The following is a 14273-nucleotide window of genomic DNA, read 5'->3' as shown; positions in this document are numbered from 1 at the left end:
GCAAAGCTATTTATAATGCTGATATTTCCATTTCGTCCCGTTCCAGGCTGTAGATGAAATGAATGGAGCGTCGCACTCTGCCAGCTGCAGCTTGCTGGTGTTGATTGCACTGAATATGTGTAATAAAGTCAACTCTGAAATTGGAAAGCACCAAGTGTCTACAGACTGGGGACCAGATGTCAAAAACACCTAACATGAACAGCGTGACCTTTTAAAAAGTCATTTCACAAGTGTGTGATTACGGGCGTGGAGCAGAGAGGCATCTGGTTGATAACGAGGGAGTTTTTCCTCCTCACTGTCTCCAAGCGCCTGCTCACAGAAGGTCGTCTGATTGATGGGGCTTCTTTCTCATATTGTAGCATCTTTGCCTTTATGATATAAAGGTCACCAAGGCAACTGTTGTTGTGATTTGGAGCAATGTAAGTAAAACCGAATTGAACTGACCTATGCTCATATTGGTAAAGTATCTTATATATTATAGCAATATGGAATGTAGTTTGTAAAATTAACAAAACGTATGTGTTATGTCTTACTCAGGGAGTAAATCTTGATTTGCAGTCACACGTCTAAGCAACTATATTTCTGTAACCAAAACACTAAAACTTGCAATGTAGCATGTGAGTTGTTGCAGGGCTTTGGCTGAGGGTGGGTTCATCTCAGCGTTACTGCCTCTGGTTTGGGGCTGTAAAGCACTTCTTTAGTATCAGTCCTACACAGCATGGGGTGTGTCTAAAAGTCATTGCTGGAGCAAAATTGACAATTACCTATCCTGTCAGGGCTGTAGATCTAAGCAGAGTGATTAGGTAACAACTGTGGGTCTGACCTCACTAATGGTGCAGACACAAAATATCCTGAGGGAGCAAAGAGTGCTTGTGCCGCCAACTATTTAAACTGGCGGGGGTTGCAAGTAAAATAAAAGTCTTTTTATCTGGAGCTTTAAACTAGATATCTACACACAGCAGAGACCTTTCTCTCTGCTCACTATCGAGGGGCATACCTGGCTATCTAAGTACTCGATTTATCATGACAAGAGTTCTGTTGTTAAAAAGTCTTATTGTTGCCTGCTGTTGCTGAATGTGGCATTAATGAGAGTAGTGCGGTTGAGCTGGAAGAGCTGAGCTGAAAGGCTGTAGAGAATAGCACAGAGGGCTCATAATTATCACTGGATTTCTCACAGTGAGTTACAGCAGTTACATCATTTATTACTATATTGATTATAGCAGCTTTATAAGTCTCAATGTCTTTGTGTAATTCTCTATAATTATGTAGTTATAGCGGTTACTGAATTATGCGCAATTAAAACAACAAAATTCAGTTCGTGCACGTTACTACTCTTAGTGGTGTGCTGCGTTGCTTTATTTTGCTTGGACCTCTTCATGCAAGTGGTTATATAAGAGTTTTATTCAATTGAGCCTGGAAAGTCTTTTTTCTAAGAAGAAATGTGAATGTGAGGAAGAAGAAAATCTGGCGTCTGATGTCCTGCTATAATGCCAGGACTGATGTGAATGACATTAAATGTCGAATCGAACCCAAAACAGTAGCTTTGAGACTTTTGTGTAAGAGTGTGTATGTGGTGGTCTTTATTCCTATTTCCTTCTGTAGCAAAAAAATGTTTGATTTGGTACAACGCCCCCCACTCCCGCTCCCATCTGCAGTCCCGTGGAGTAATGGAAGGAAGCGGGGCTTGGCTGGCAGATTGGGTAGCAGGATGGATGGAACTACTGTGGTGAACTCTGTGGGGATGAAGTCAGTGTCTGGCTCGCATTAAATCTTTACCAGACACATTCAGTCAACCAACAGCTAGATTCCAGCCAACATGCTTAGAACACATGAAGGTGTTAGCCTAGATCAAGACAAGCTGATGTCTCTGTTGCATGTGTTGGAGGAGCACTGCGGGTGGCTGGAAGAGTGTCCCAGTAATGATTTCACTGGCTATTCTACAGAGAGCCATGTGATGTCTTATACAGCGCTGTAAAAAGTAAAGACCAGTTCAAAACTTACTAATGTTCTTGGCAAGCTGTTCACTGACGTGTGCAGGAAATATTGTCAAGCTAGTTGAAAAGAATGATGTCAACGAATATGCCACACAGCATTTGTGTTTTATTGCCCCGGCGAGAGGAGAGATGGCTTTGAGGGCTTCGCTGGTGCAGATTTGTAATGCAGGTCGGTGTGAGCTTGTAGACATGTCTGACACGTCTGCCTGAGATATCAGCCTCTGATCATAGTTAGCCTTTTTTCCATGCAAAAAATAAACATATAAATAAATAAATAAACATTTTATCCTTTTTCACAACCGCCTTAGTGAGAGAAAGTTCACTTAGCACCACAAAAATTAAGCTAAAATGTGTGAGTGCACGTGCATTATAAATAACCTTTTAAATACAAAATTACCCAAATTATTATTTATGGACCATGTCTGCATTATTCCACACTTACCTATTTTCCTCTGGCTTACTTTCATAAAGATTTTCTTTTTTTATGTATGTATGTTCAACTGCTGCTATGGCAACAAGTAAATATTGCCATGTCATGCTTTTCATCTGTGCACAAGTGGTTTCCAGGAGGGCACAGGGTAATGTTATGGTTAATACTATACTGCGTATGTATGTTGATTATCACATTTATTGGCAGCACAGCTGTATGGAGCAAGAAACTTAAAATGTCATCTGGAAAATAGATTTCAATTTTATAAATTGGTCTCCACACTTGAGTGCTATGCTGACAAAGTATGTGCTAACGAAATGCATTAATGGCTCTCAAGCATGTTGCCAGCATCTTTATATTCACGCAGTTACTGCAGTGTGCAGCATGATTACATTTGCATTAGTTGGGCCTTTGGTGACCCTCATCCTCTGTTTCAACTTCATGCACTGATTCGGTGCCAGACAATCTGCTCTAAACTTCACATTTTAAGATGTCTAACAATAATGATGAATATGCAAGAAATACTCAGTGTTTGGCGAATTGGCTCAGACTACACTTTTGCTCATGGACATCCTCCATTACGCTTTTACCAGTAGTTCAGTCGCCATTTCATAGTATTACTCAGTCTCTCCACAGATGCTGGTGACCATATGAATGTTGGACATTAGTCATATTCCTTACTGGTTTGGATTCCAGTTGTGTCTGATGTTAAATAAAAGGGTGTCATTGAAAAAAAGCAAAAAAAAAAAAAAAACGTCTGGAAAACTTCTTGTACCAACTTTAATGGGTACAGGCTCTTTCAACACACACATGCTTTTCTTGCAAATTCTTGAGTTTTTCCTTCAATTACCAATGTTAAACAATCCAAAGTTACTTTAAAGGTATATTACGCTGTTTTTGAGGTTATTGAAAAGAAAAAATAATATTGTGCAAGGATAAAATGTATAAATGTAGAATTTTGTGGACCCCCATCCCCCTTACTTTAGAGTTTCCGGTCACAATGGACCAGTCAGTTTTAACAGCTCTTAAATTAACACAACAAACATTTTTCACCAACAAATTCAGTTCAATAGGTCGTTCAGTGGGTCTTTTATTTATTTGGTCATTCACTGGGCCATTCAGGGGGTCAGAGGCCGAAAGGGGTGGGGGGTGGATTCCCATTCATTTCCTATGGCGGACACTTTTGACCGGGAACACCACATATATAACAAAGTTGATTAAAGCACTCAAAATTCAATGAAAGAGGTGCTCGTTACTTTTATATGTTCAAGTTCATAGTGTGGAGGATGTCATAAGGCCTTGAAGCAATCAGATGTAAAACACAATATTTATGAGTGTTTTAATTTGTAAATCAGTCAGATTTAATCCGAACACGACAGGAAGGTTTCAAGAATACACAGGAACAGATTTGTGGAAACCGAGATGTTGTCCCATCATCTTAAACACAGTGGCCGAGATGGACATGGCCGTTCCACCTAAGTGCGTATTGAGTTTGTGGCGAGGGAACGGCCACATACGCGTAACCTGAAAAAAAAAAAAAAAAAAAACAAGAAAAGGAGATAACTCACAGGTAAGAAAACAGAATTCAGTTGACTGCAAGCTGTTATCTACTGCCATCTGGTGGTGAGATTTTACACGCTCTACCTTTAATTATGAATGTTAGACTATTCAAGGCTACATGAATTGCATTAAATTTAGGTTTGAATCGGGAACACAGTAAAGCTGAAAATCATCTGAATACAAAATTTTGCAAGTCGTTAACTTTGCTGACAAAGCCAAACATTAAGCAAGTTCAACAATATGAGACATATACTGGTCAGCCTCTTCTGTTATTCCCTGATATCATTTGTAAAACTTTTCCGAGTCTCAGTCTGCTCACAAAAGAAGGACCAAGTTGAAAAGCTGAATCTGGCAAGTTTTTATTGAGCCAAGTTTTGGTCAGAAGAAAGCAACAATTCCTTATCTGCTTTCAGTCTTAGCCAGAGAAGCTCTAATTTATTGTCCATGAAGCTAAAGCTGGCTCAGTCAGTGTACCATAAAAAGTACTTTGAGTGTAATATTTGGAGGTAAAATGGTAACATATTATTGCCTTAACTCTTCTGTTGCCATTTCTGGACAGTTGAACTAGATATAAAAACACAGCATTGACACATTATCAGCTTATAAAAAAATGTATTATGAAACCAGTGCTTGCTCGCACACCCTACACATGGCGAGAAATGTGAAATATTAAAACCACTTGTCTAATATTGTGTAGCGCTCCCTCATCCCTACAAAACAGCTCTTTTACCACCGTTGCACTGATGAGGAACCTCCTGTGTCCTGTGGTGTCTGGAGCCATTCCTCCTTTGTTTTATAGCAAAGTTTGAAAAGGAGTTTATTTTTGTGGTACACATATAAGTAACATCCACAAGAAATCCAGAGAGACTGCCCAAGACGATCAATGCTCCTTATTTCTCACGTCAGTGGTTTTAATATCTGACATTCATCCTCCTATTAACTGCGTTTTTATTCCACTGACTTCTGAGAAAATCTCTTTATCAACTAAATATCCCAGTGTGTTCACCAGATGCTAACTTTCTCAGTATACTGATGCTCAACAGGTAGTTTGAAATACATCTATCATTGGATTTTTTTGACTAAAACCAGCTGCCTGCATCTGGAAAAGAGAGCTTAAAGACTCAAAAGAAAAGCTCTGCAAGAGCTTGAGAGTTGAATAATAATTCTTTGTGAGTTCATCATGAGCTAAACCCTTCATATCACACACTGTCATTTTTGTTTAAAATATGGACTACTTCAGCACTTTTTTTTTTTTTTTTTGGTCTTTTTAAATATTTTTCAGGATGTGAAAGTTTTCTGAGTGATTAAACAGCGGCTGATTTGTGCGTGAAGCAGAATCTAGGACAAAGTGAAATGTTTGACAAGAGTTTGACTCGAAGAATTCTTTTGTTTGCAGGTTTAATTTGTTAATTATGGTTATGCTCCGAGCTTCATTGCTTATACCTACTAATAGGCAGCAGTGTTGTGCTCATTAGCGAGTGGAGCACAGCAAGTCCCCATTTCTCCTGACATCCTGACTGTGTAAAGCAGTAGGGGAGATGGTACTGGTAGCCATCGCTCAGACGTAAGCATTCATTCCCACTAATACTTTGTGTTTTATAGAAAAGGGAAAACAGCCTTCAGTCTGCCTTACAGCGCTTTTTTTTTTACACGTGTTACAGGGAATTAGTGATACTTAATGAAGGATAAGCTTCCAAGTTTGTGTGCAGTCCTGCTGTTTTTCTCTGAAAGAAATGGGAGAAGGAAATGTAATTTTTTCTCATTTTAATGCTATTTTTAATTATTTGCTACCACTGCTCGTTCTATTTACACATATCTGTTAAAAAATTCCAGTGGTAGCACTGATTTAGTTATTGCCCATGCTTCAGAAATATTAAAGACGCAGCGCAGATGGTTTTAATTAGCCTGGCATGCACCATAGTCAAAAAGAATTAAGTTTAATGCGTGTTTGTTTAGAAACTCGAGCAGCATGGAACATAATGGGACAGTATTCACAGACCTGCATTTATTTTAAAAAGGAAACATTTTTACCTAATAGTAATGTTAGTATTGCTACATGACAGGTTTTGGCTTTAACAGAGTGCTCCAACATTATTTCAGCAGATCAATTCTCTTGTAAATGTTGCAACAAATATTAAATCTTCACAAACGCCATCAGCTTTGTATTCACTAGTTATTCCTAACATGCAGTCACGGCTAATGAGCACATCATAGAAAACAACCTGAGGCAACTGCACACACACACAGCACTGAAGCATCAACAAACACGCTTCCCCGGTACAGCGCAGGCCAGCTTTCCTTGACCTTCTCTATTACTCATTTCGGGGAAATGAACAGCAAAGAACTGGGTTCTGTATTCCAGAAGAGCACATCATAGGTTTCAGGAGAAACCGTGTACGATGTGGGGGGGCTAATATAAACATCTCTCCTGTAAAGTTCGAGCTGCCCAGTGCGATTTGGGTTTTGTCAGTTATGACCAGCAGCTCAACATCTGAGATTAATGACGCTAAGAGAGCACCGTTACCCAGCAGCGAGGACTCTAGAGATCACCCGCGAGTGGATCTTTTTAAAAACGGGCTAAATCCTGCTCCATCTACAGAGCAGCTGAGGTATTACCTCAGGCAACGGCTATTTACTGGAGATTTCCTGTTTTCCAAAGTGAAGAATCTATGGTTCATATGACTTCCTGGTTTTTATTAAAGCGCTAAAAGATTCTTGATTTAAAGCATATTTTTGTCCAGAGCAAATTTTATGTTGCAGATGGGGGGCAAATTAAAAAACAAAACAAAAAAAAAGCAGGAAGTTTCTTGGTGTTGGGCTATCACGTGGTGTTAGAACAGCTTTACTGTGTTGGCATTGACTCTACTGAAGGGATGGTTGAGATCTGGCCACTGTGAAGCTGATGATCTAAATCATGACCCATCATGGCCTGTAGATGGGGATGTTGTCATTCTGGAAGAGATCACTCTTATGAGTACAGAAGTATTGTTTTGCAACAATGTAATAATTGTGATTAATTTTGTATTGGTCGGACTCTAATGTGTTATCCCTGTGTATATCCTGTTAGATTTGACCCCTTTCTGATTGAAATATAAAACTGCTTTTTTTAGATGTAAAAAATCCAGGTTAAATAAAGGTCTGGACTGAGATCACCAAAAAGGAATAATGATATAACAAGATTAAGCTCAAACACTCAAAGTTCTTCTTGCCCCATTAAAGGGAGGATTTTCTTAGTATGGTCCCCAAAGTTAAAGTTTGTTTTTTGAGTTTTTCTTCTTCAACAGAAGATAATTAAAACTACGGTGGTACGGCAGTAAGATAGACAAAAACAAAATTGTGGTCCATTTTATTTCTGTGGATATTTGACATTCATTTACAGCAACAGGGACATACTGTACTTAAACTGCACTTTATGGTTTTCAGGTTATGTTCCTTTTCAGATTTGTACAACAGCGGCACATATTTGACTACTGAACACCATCGATAACTTTCAATACAGTGCTCTGTACAGTGGTGTGAAAGCATGCTAGTTTGTAGCGCCACGCTGGAGAAAATGTAAGTGCAGTCCAACTGTGCTTCATTATTTGTTAATAACTATATTACCTTTGTAAAATCAGCACCAATCACATCGCTTGTAATGGTATCGCCAAAATACATTCAGAATAGCACCTTTACAATTTACGTGACAACAAAACGTAAGAAAAGAGTACAAAAATATTAAGATAGATGAAAGACTGTTGTTAGCTAGTTACAATGTGCCATTACAATGCCAGTAGATCCTTAATAAGTCAAACTCTCTGTGACAGGAAGTTTTATTAACCAGTGATGTGTTCAAATTCCTTAAATAAATTAAAATAATAGGGGTAACATTGTACAGTTTCGTAGCTGTGATAGTAGCTTAGCAGCAGGCTTGTATTTCCATGCTGCAAACATGTTTTTATATGAAAAGGAATTTTTCCCAGTAATAGAAATGCAACACTTTAAACTAACATACAAAATGTTTGATAGAAGAACATTAAAAAAAAAGTTCCTGATACATTCTGAATTTTCAGATGTGAATTAGATGCTCTCTGCATTTTTTAACCACAAAGAGGGTGCAGGGTAATGAAATGAACTTCAGATGTCTTCCGAACAGGATGTTCTGCTCTGTGATCAAAAGATCCCACAGAAGCCAAGATTTGGAACAGGACTTTTCCTGCTATGATTCAGTCGCAAGTCAAGATACACAATAATTATCCACTTGCTAACATCCTGGGGGGGCAGAGTCATGTGGAAAGCAGCATGGACGATCAGTAGGGGTAGGGTGAGATGGAAATGTAGATGATAAAGATGCTCTGGTAGGTAATGCGGCCTTGCAGCGATATAGTGGTGGCCTGCACTTTGAGCCTCACTAGTCCAGGTCTGTCCAGAACCTGCAGGGTGTAGATGATCCCTCTGCCGGCCTCATCTCTGATACCGAACACCTGCCCCAGCCCGCCTGCCTCCGGTTCTTGCTCAAGTATTGTAAAGGATGTGCGCTCCTGCAGGATGCCAGACTCTGAGAAAGCTGACAGTCGTACCACGTTGTGATTGGCTGGAATGCCGGAGGGAAGAGTGAGCAGCTTGTACTGCAGGAGCAGAGGAGAGCCTCCGGTGGCGCAATCCAGCAAGCAAGGCCTGTAACAGGTCCTTTAAAAGTCGTCCGGAAAAAAAAATAATTATTAATTCATATAATGAACATAATTTTGCATTTGTGTGGTATCTACAACTTAATTAATAACCCTGTATAACACTTATTAATGTTGCAAATTACCCGGGTCTTCTTCCACTCTGGTAGGATGCAGGGCAGGGTGTATCCAGACACTGGTATCCTCCTCGGGTGTTAAAACACATCTGGTTGCGTCCACACTGGATGCCTTGTTCTACACACTCATCAATGTCTAAGAGAAAGAGAGGGGATAAGTATATAGCTGTAATAATTTGAGGGGAAGGTGGAAGTTTTAAAACAGTTTAAGGAGACATTTACCTTTACAGCTTCGGCCGTTGGGTAGCAGCTGGTATCCAGGGGGACACAGGCACTGGAAACTACCAATCGTATTTCGGCATTCATGTTGGCACGGTTTCTTGAGGAGGCACTCGTCCACATCTGTAAGTGGAAAACAACAGAACATTGTTTGGGCTTATATTGTAAGAATCCTTTGTTATTTTACATCTTTTGGAGTCTTTTTGATTTCAACTTACCAACACACTTGCCGTCTCTGTTGGTGTACCCGACAGGACAGCTCTGCCTGGTGATGCGAGATACTCCATGGGAACGGGAGAGGATTGGCCTGCCGAGGGATGACACCAGCTGTGGGACGAGTCTCGCCCTGACTCTGGTTCCGTTTGTGAAGGTGTGCCCTCTCTCAAGCCCTGCGCAGGAGCGCCCATCGCCGAGTAGCACTGTCCCAGGGGGGCACAGACACCTGAAGCTGCCCGGCACATTGCGGCACTGATAGGCGCAGGGATTTGGCGTTTGCAGACACTCATCGATGTCTGGAAATGAAAAACAAAAGTTAAGTAGTGATTTGTGCTTCCGTTGGGTGTGATGTTTAGGGTTTTTTTGTTAAACAAACGTAATAATTACCCAAACATGGAAGCCCAACTCCCTGAGATCGATAGCCTCTGGGACACACGCATCCATAACCTCCGACTGTGTTTCGACAGATCTGAGTGTAGCGACACATGTGACTTCCATCCTGGCATTCGTCAATATCTGAAAAATGTCCAGATCAAAAAAGGATGATTTTCACACAGTCATATCCAGTGTTGGGTAAGTTACTTTAAAATAGTAACTTAGTTACATTACTAGTTACTTCTCTCAAAAGTAACTCAGTTACTTCAAGTTACTCGTTACTTTCAAAGTAACTAGTTACCAGGGAAAGTAACTTTGGTTTTACTCAGACTTCTCTTGTTAATGTGTTGCTTCCATAACTTTGCCAGTCTTCTAGCTTGCTTACTTGCCACAGTGCACTGTGCCACCTACCAATAGAAAGGAAAAGATAATGTGCACATTTCCACGAGAGAAATCCCACGCCTGGACCGTCATTGACTGCTGCCATGATTCTAGCCTACGTCACAGCGTCATGTGCGCCTTTTACATCCAACACAAAAACTGCAGTCGTGGTGCTTTGATTGTACTCAGAACTCGGAAATTCTGCCTTCTGAATAGGAAGATGTAGGTAACACCAGACTGCAGATGAGCTGCATACAGAGCTGGACTGGGACAGAAAATTGGCCCGGGCGTTTTGACTAGAGACTGGCCACCATTATAGGAAAAATCATAAAGCCTTTGAATGAAAACAAACACTGTTGTGACAGTGATGTTCACTGTTCTGATGGTATATATGCATCAATCTATCAATCGTTTGTTGTAAGATTCAGATAATTATTTAATAAAAGCTAGACATTTTAAATGAGAATAAGAAAGAAAAGTATTTCTTTGTGCCCCCCTCTCCCTGTTAATGCCCTACATGCCCCCCTGGCAACACTTTGCTAGACCCGCCCCTGCACAGTTACCAGCTGTCAGCTACATAAAAAAGGATCCTGGTGTTATTTGTCTCTCAGAAACAGTTCATAACTTCAACTCATTCATGTCACCTAAAAGGTAAACCTGTTTCTCCATCACAGCTCTGATGGTTCAGTAAGGACATCTCCTGGTTTCATCTTCATGTTTCCCTCTCACCACATCTCCAAACCGACATCATGACCAGCAGCTTTACAGCTGTGGCTCCAGCAAACATCAGCTGATACTAGAAATTAATATTAAATAAATTCTAACAACAGCTGATCAAGCTTAAACGTGCTGCTGTTGTTTAGCGCGACATCCGTTGGTTTCCTCTTTCTGGCGCAAAGTGAGCGATAAACAAACAAGGGAGAAAAGCCGATCAGCTGATCATTGATCAGTTTTCATGACTGAAGTAGAAACGGGAGAGGGAGGGGGGAGAATGAAAGAAGAAGAGGCAGCTGTGCAGCGTAAACACAGAATAACTCCAGCTTTGTGCCTTTTTCATTGTAGCTGAATTACGGGACAAACTGTTCCTTTTCACCTCAATAAGAAACGCGTAATATTTTCTCTGAATACCAGACGGGACGGTTGGCAACTCTAATAACTTATGAACAAAATAAAGTTCAACATCATTAACTTCATAGCACCCACCCAGCTGTATAGAAACTCCGTCATGCTAGCTAGCACGCAGTACGAAAAAGTCAGAATAACGAAAATAAACTCCACCTACACTTGGTTCATATCTGACCCAGAGAGACTGCAGGTCAGAACTTCTTACCTGAAGTTCAGTTCACACTTGGACCTGCGGCCGCCTCGGGCCTCTCCTCCTCCTGCCTCCCCTTTCCTTCATCCACCTGCTGGCCTCCACCACTTGCTAATGTTACTGAATCTGTGGAAGCTCCGCGATGCCACCACACGAAGTAACGAGTAACGAGCCTATCTAAATCCCAGTAACGACTAACGCGTTCCTGATTTTGGCACAATAACTAGTTACCGTGCTCGTTACCACAATAATAACGTAGTTACTGTAACGCGTTACTTAATAACGCGTTAGTCCCAACACTGGTCATATCCAGCTATACCTTAACGATAGATTAAGGTTAATGGTTATATTGACAAAACCGATAACTTTAGTTTGCTTTTCCTCACTTTGGCTAAATAAAGGTTGTTTTAAGCCTGGATTATGCATCTTGTTCTTGTTGTATTTTTCCTGAAATTATCATTTTCTCTTTATTAAGAAAAAAAAAGACCCCTTTACACACGCCTGTGTTTAGTGATTGCTCCTACACTGCAAACACTGCCTCTTTTACGTGAGTGCACTTGGCTAGATTGGGACGACCTGAGCTAATATGTGTGTTAATGCTGACTGCGATTGCTGACATGAAGCCAGTTAAAGAGAAGATATCCTGAGTACCTTAAAGCTGCCGTGCAGCAGTGTCTACCATAAACTCTGCTGCATCTTGTTACAGAAGTTTTCTTTTTGCAGCAGTGGATTTACAGTTCATAAAATCTTTTGCTCTCTATTTGGCCTCTTTTGACCTCAGTGGTTCTTTTGGCTTTCAAAAGGATTACAGGGGGTTTCATTTCCACTTATTAGGAAAACCATTTTAGCAAATTCACGATACAGTGTTGAAGGGTTGGAGGTAGAAGCCAAATCTGAGTCTTTCAAGGCATGAATGAGTTCATGCTGTCAGTCAATAAATTAAGCAGTGATTAATGAACAGGAACTGTTAAATGAAGCAATGTCTAAATAAATAAAGTGGATAAAAGCAGCTTACCCACGCAGGCCCCATTCTCTGCTTTGGTCATTCCAGCTGGGCAGCTGTCGAAACACTGGTATCCTCCTTCTGTGTTACGGCACTGCTGGTGAGCCGGGCATACGTTCCTCGTGCATTCATTGATGTCTGCAAAAGTTAAACCGTCACATCGGAGCTGTTAGTAAATATTCTGCAGGGCCCGCATTACTGTGGATGCTGTATCAATGGAAAATACATCCAAGGGGAATAAACAGGCTTTTCAACATTATAAGTATAAGAAGCAGCGTTACAACAAAGAACACAAACTGAACACAAACTTCCTTATATTTTGTGCTAAGTTTGTATATAAAAAAAATGCAGTTGGGTGTAGTCTTATCTTTTGAAATCTTCTGTAGCATAACTTAATAAGAATTCAAACAAGTTAAGGCAGGCAGGTAGTTTTTGTTCTTTTTATCTCAACTGACCAATGCAGTGACGTCCTGACAGCTGGTATCCAGGGTGGCAAACACAGCGGTAGGAACCCAGAGTATTGAGGCACTGGTGCTGGCACGGGGAGACAGCGGACTCTTGGCACTCATCTACATCTAAAAGACCAATTCGACACATACAGCAGGGCTTTATCGCTGATTAACACTTAAGTGATTGGCAAGAAATGAGATTTTTATTATTGTTGCAGGTGCAAATATAATAAAATATTACACGAACAGGAAAATAATGAGACGTTTATGCCTCCATATGAAATGCTGGACATTTTAACAGTGATTAACAGCTGCTTGCCTTCACAGCTGGTTCCTGTGATGCTGGCCTTAAATCCTGGTCCACACTTGGCCTGGCAGCGATACGTTCCCACTGTGTTGACACACTGCTGGTTGTAGTGGCACATGTGTGAGCCTTGGGAACATTCATCGATATCTGCATGAGGGAAACAGTTAGTGAGATCATTTTAGATTTACTTAAGTAGGACATTATCTCTGTGCACTGTGTATTGTAATATTGGATATTGCAAAAAAATCACCCAGCAGGTTTTCTTTGTCTTACCTTGGCATACATTGGTGTCTGCAGAAATGGTGAAGCCAGACGGACAGGTACAGGAAAAGCCTCCCATAATGTTGTTACACGAATGAGAGCAGGGAGACTGGAGCGCACACTCATCTTCATCTAATAAGAATGCATTTGATGATAATAATAAAATAGAACAGTCACAAATGTTCAAATAAATGGTGTTAAAAATGATTGAGGTATTAAAAAATAAGCACAGCATACCAGCACAGTAGGAGGTGGTGTCAAGAGTGAAACCTTTAGGGCATGCGTCTTCATAACCATCTGCAAACACAGAGTACATGCAATGTTAGGCTTTCCAACAGATCCTGGATTTCATGTAAAATCGAGTTTAAATTGCTGGAATTTTTAAATATTTTTGCAGACCTGGTACGTGTAGGCTGGCAGTAACATGGAAGTCCAAAGTGAGCGTAAACATGTTGTAGGCACTATTCATCCCAGAAACCTTGAGCAGTTGAAGCACAGGACCCTGGCGCTCTTCCTGGCCCTCGTAAATAATTGTGTGATTACAACGCAGCACCATGGGGCTTCCTCCTCTCTGGTGGGTTTGCGTTGACCACGAGTACAGCTGCCCTTGGCCCGTCTGCACATATGACTCATCGAACTCCTACGGGGCAGGAGTGAAATCGGGTCACACAAACTAAAGAGGATCGGAGGTGTGAAACTAAAGTGTCATGTCTTTAAGTCAGGATTTGATCTGAATGATCTTTAAATACACATTGCGATGAAAGCTGTGAACACACCTGAAGGCTCATGTGAGATGATGATAATGAAGGAGGAACAAATCCGTTAATTACTATGTCAATTAGCAAAACACCCTCCGAATCCAGACCTCTGGCAACATGAGTCAAACGTAGGATTTCCCCTGTTAGAAGAGATTAAAAAACCAAAAAACATAACACTGTAAATCCACTTAAAACCACAAGGGAGCGTGCTGTAACTGCTTA

General features: G+C 40.7%; 1 protein-coding gene across 1 annotated transcript in view; it reads right to left on the bottom strand.

Moving 5' to 3' along the window:
• Positions 1-7326: 7326 nt before the first annotated feature.
• Positions 7327-14273, bottom strand: part of hmcn2 (hemicentin 2) — a 46341-nt gene continuing 39394 nt past the window's right edge. Inside the window, exons 70-81 of the mRNA XM_085425098.1 lie at positions 14070-14191; positions 13693-13933; positions 13531-13590; positions 13306-13425; positions 13045-13179; positions 12732-12851; positions 12289-12414; positions 9590-9718; positions 9205-9498; positions 8990-9109; positions 8777-8903; positions 7327-8652 (exon numbers count right to left, since the gene is read on the bottom strand). Of these exons, the coding sequence (XP_085281224.1) occupies positions 8274-8652; positions 8777-8903; positions 8990-9109; positions 9205-9498; positions 9590-9718; positions 12289-12414; positions 12732-12851; positions 13045-13179; positions 13306-13425; positions 13531-13590; positions 13693-13933; positions 14070-14191 (1973 nt within the window). The 3' untranslated portion in view covers positions 7327-8273. The remainder of the gene's footprint in view (positions 8653-8776; positions 8904-8989; positions 9110-9204; positions 9499-9589; positions 9719-12288; positions 12415-12731; positions 12852-13044; positions 13180-13305; positions 13426-13530; positions 13591-13692; positions 13934-14069; positions 14192-14273) is intronic.

Source organism: Rhamphochromis longiceps, linkage group LG12 (genome assembly GCF_057381845.1).
Source record: "Rhamphochromis longiceps isolate RC_006_pf linkage group LG12, R_longiceps_female_GT1.1, whole genome shotgun sequence".
In the NCBI taxonomy this organism is placed as follows: domain Eukaryota; kingdom Metazoa; phylum Chordata; class Actinopteri; order Cichliformes; family Cichlidae; genus Rhamphochromis; species Rhamphochromis longiceps.
Note: the sequence above shows the minus strand (reverse complement) of the source record. Positions and strands in the feature narration are given on the sequence as shown.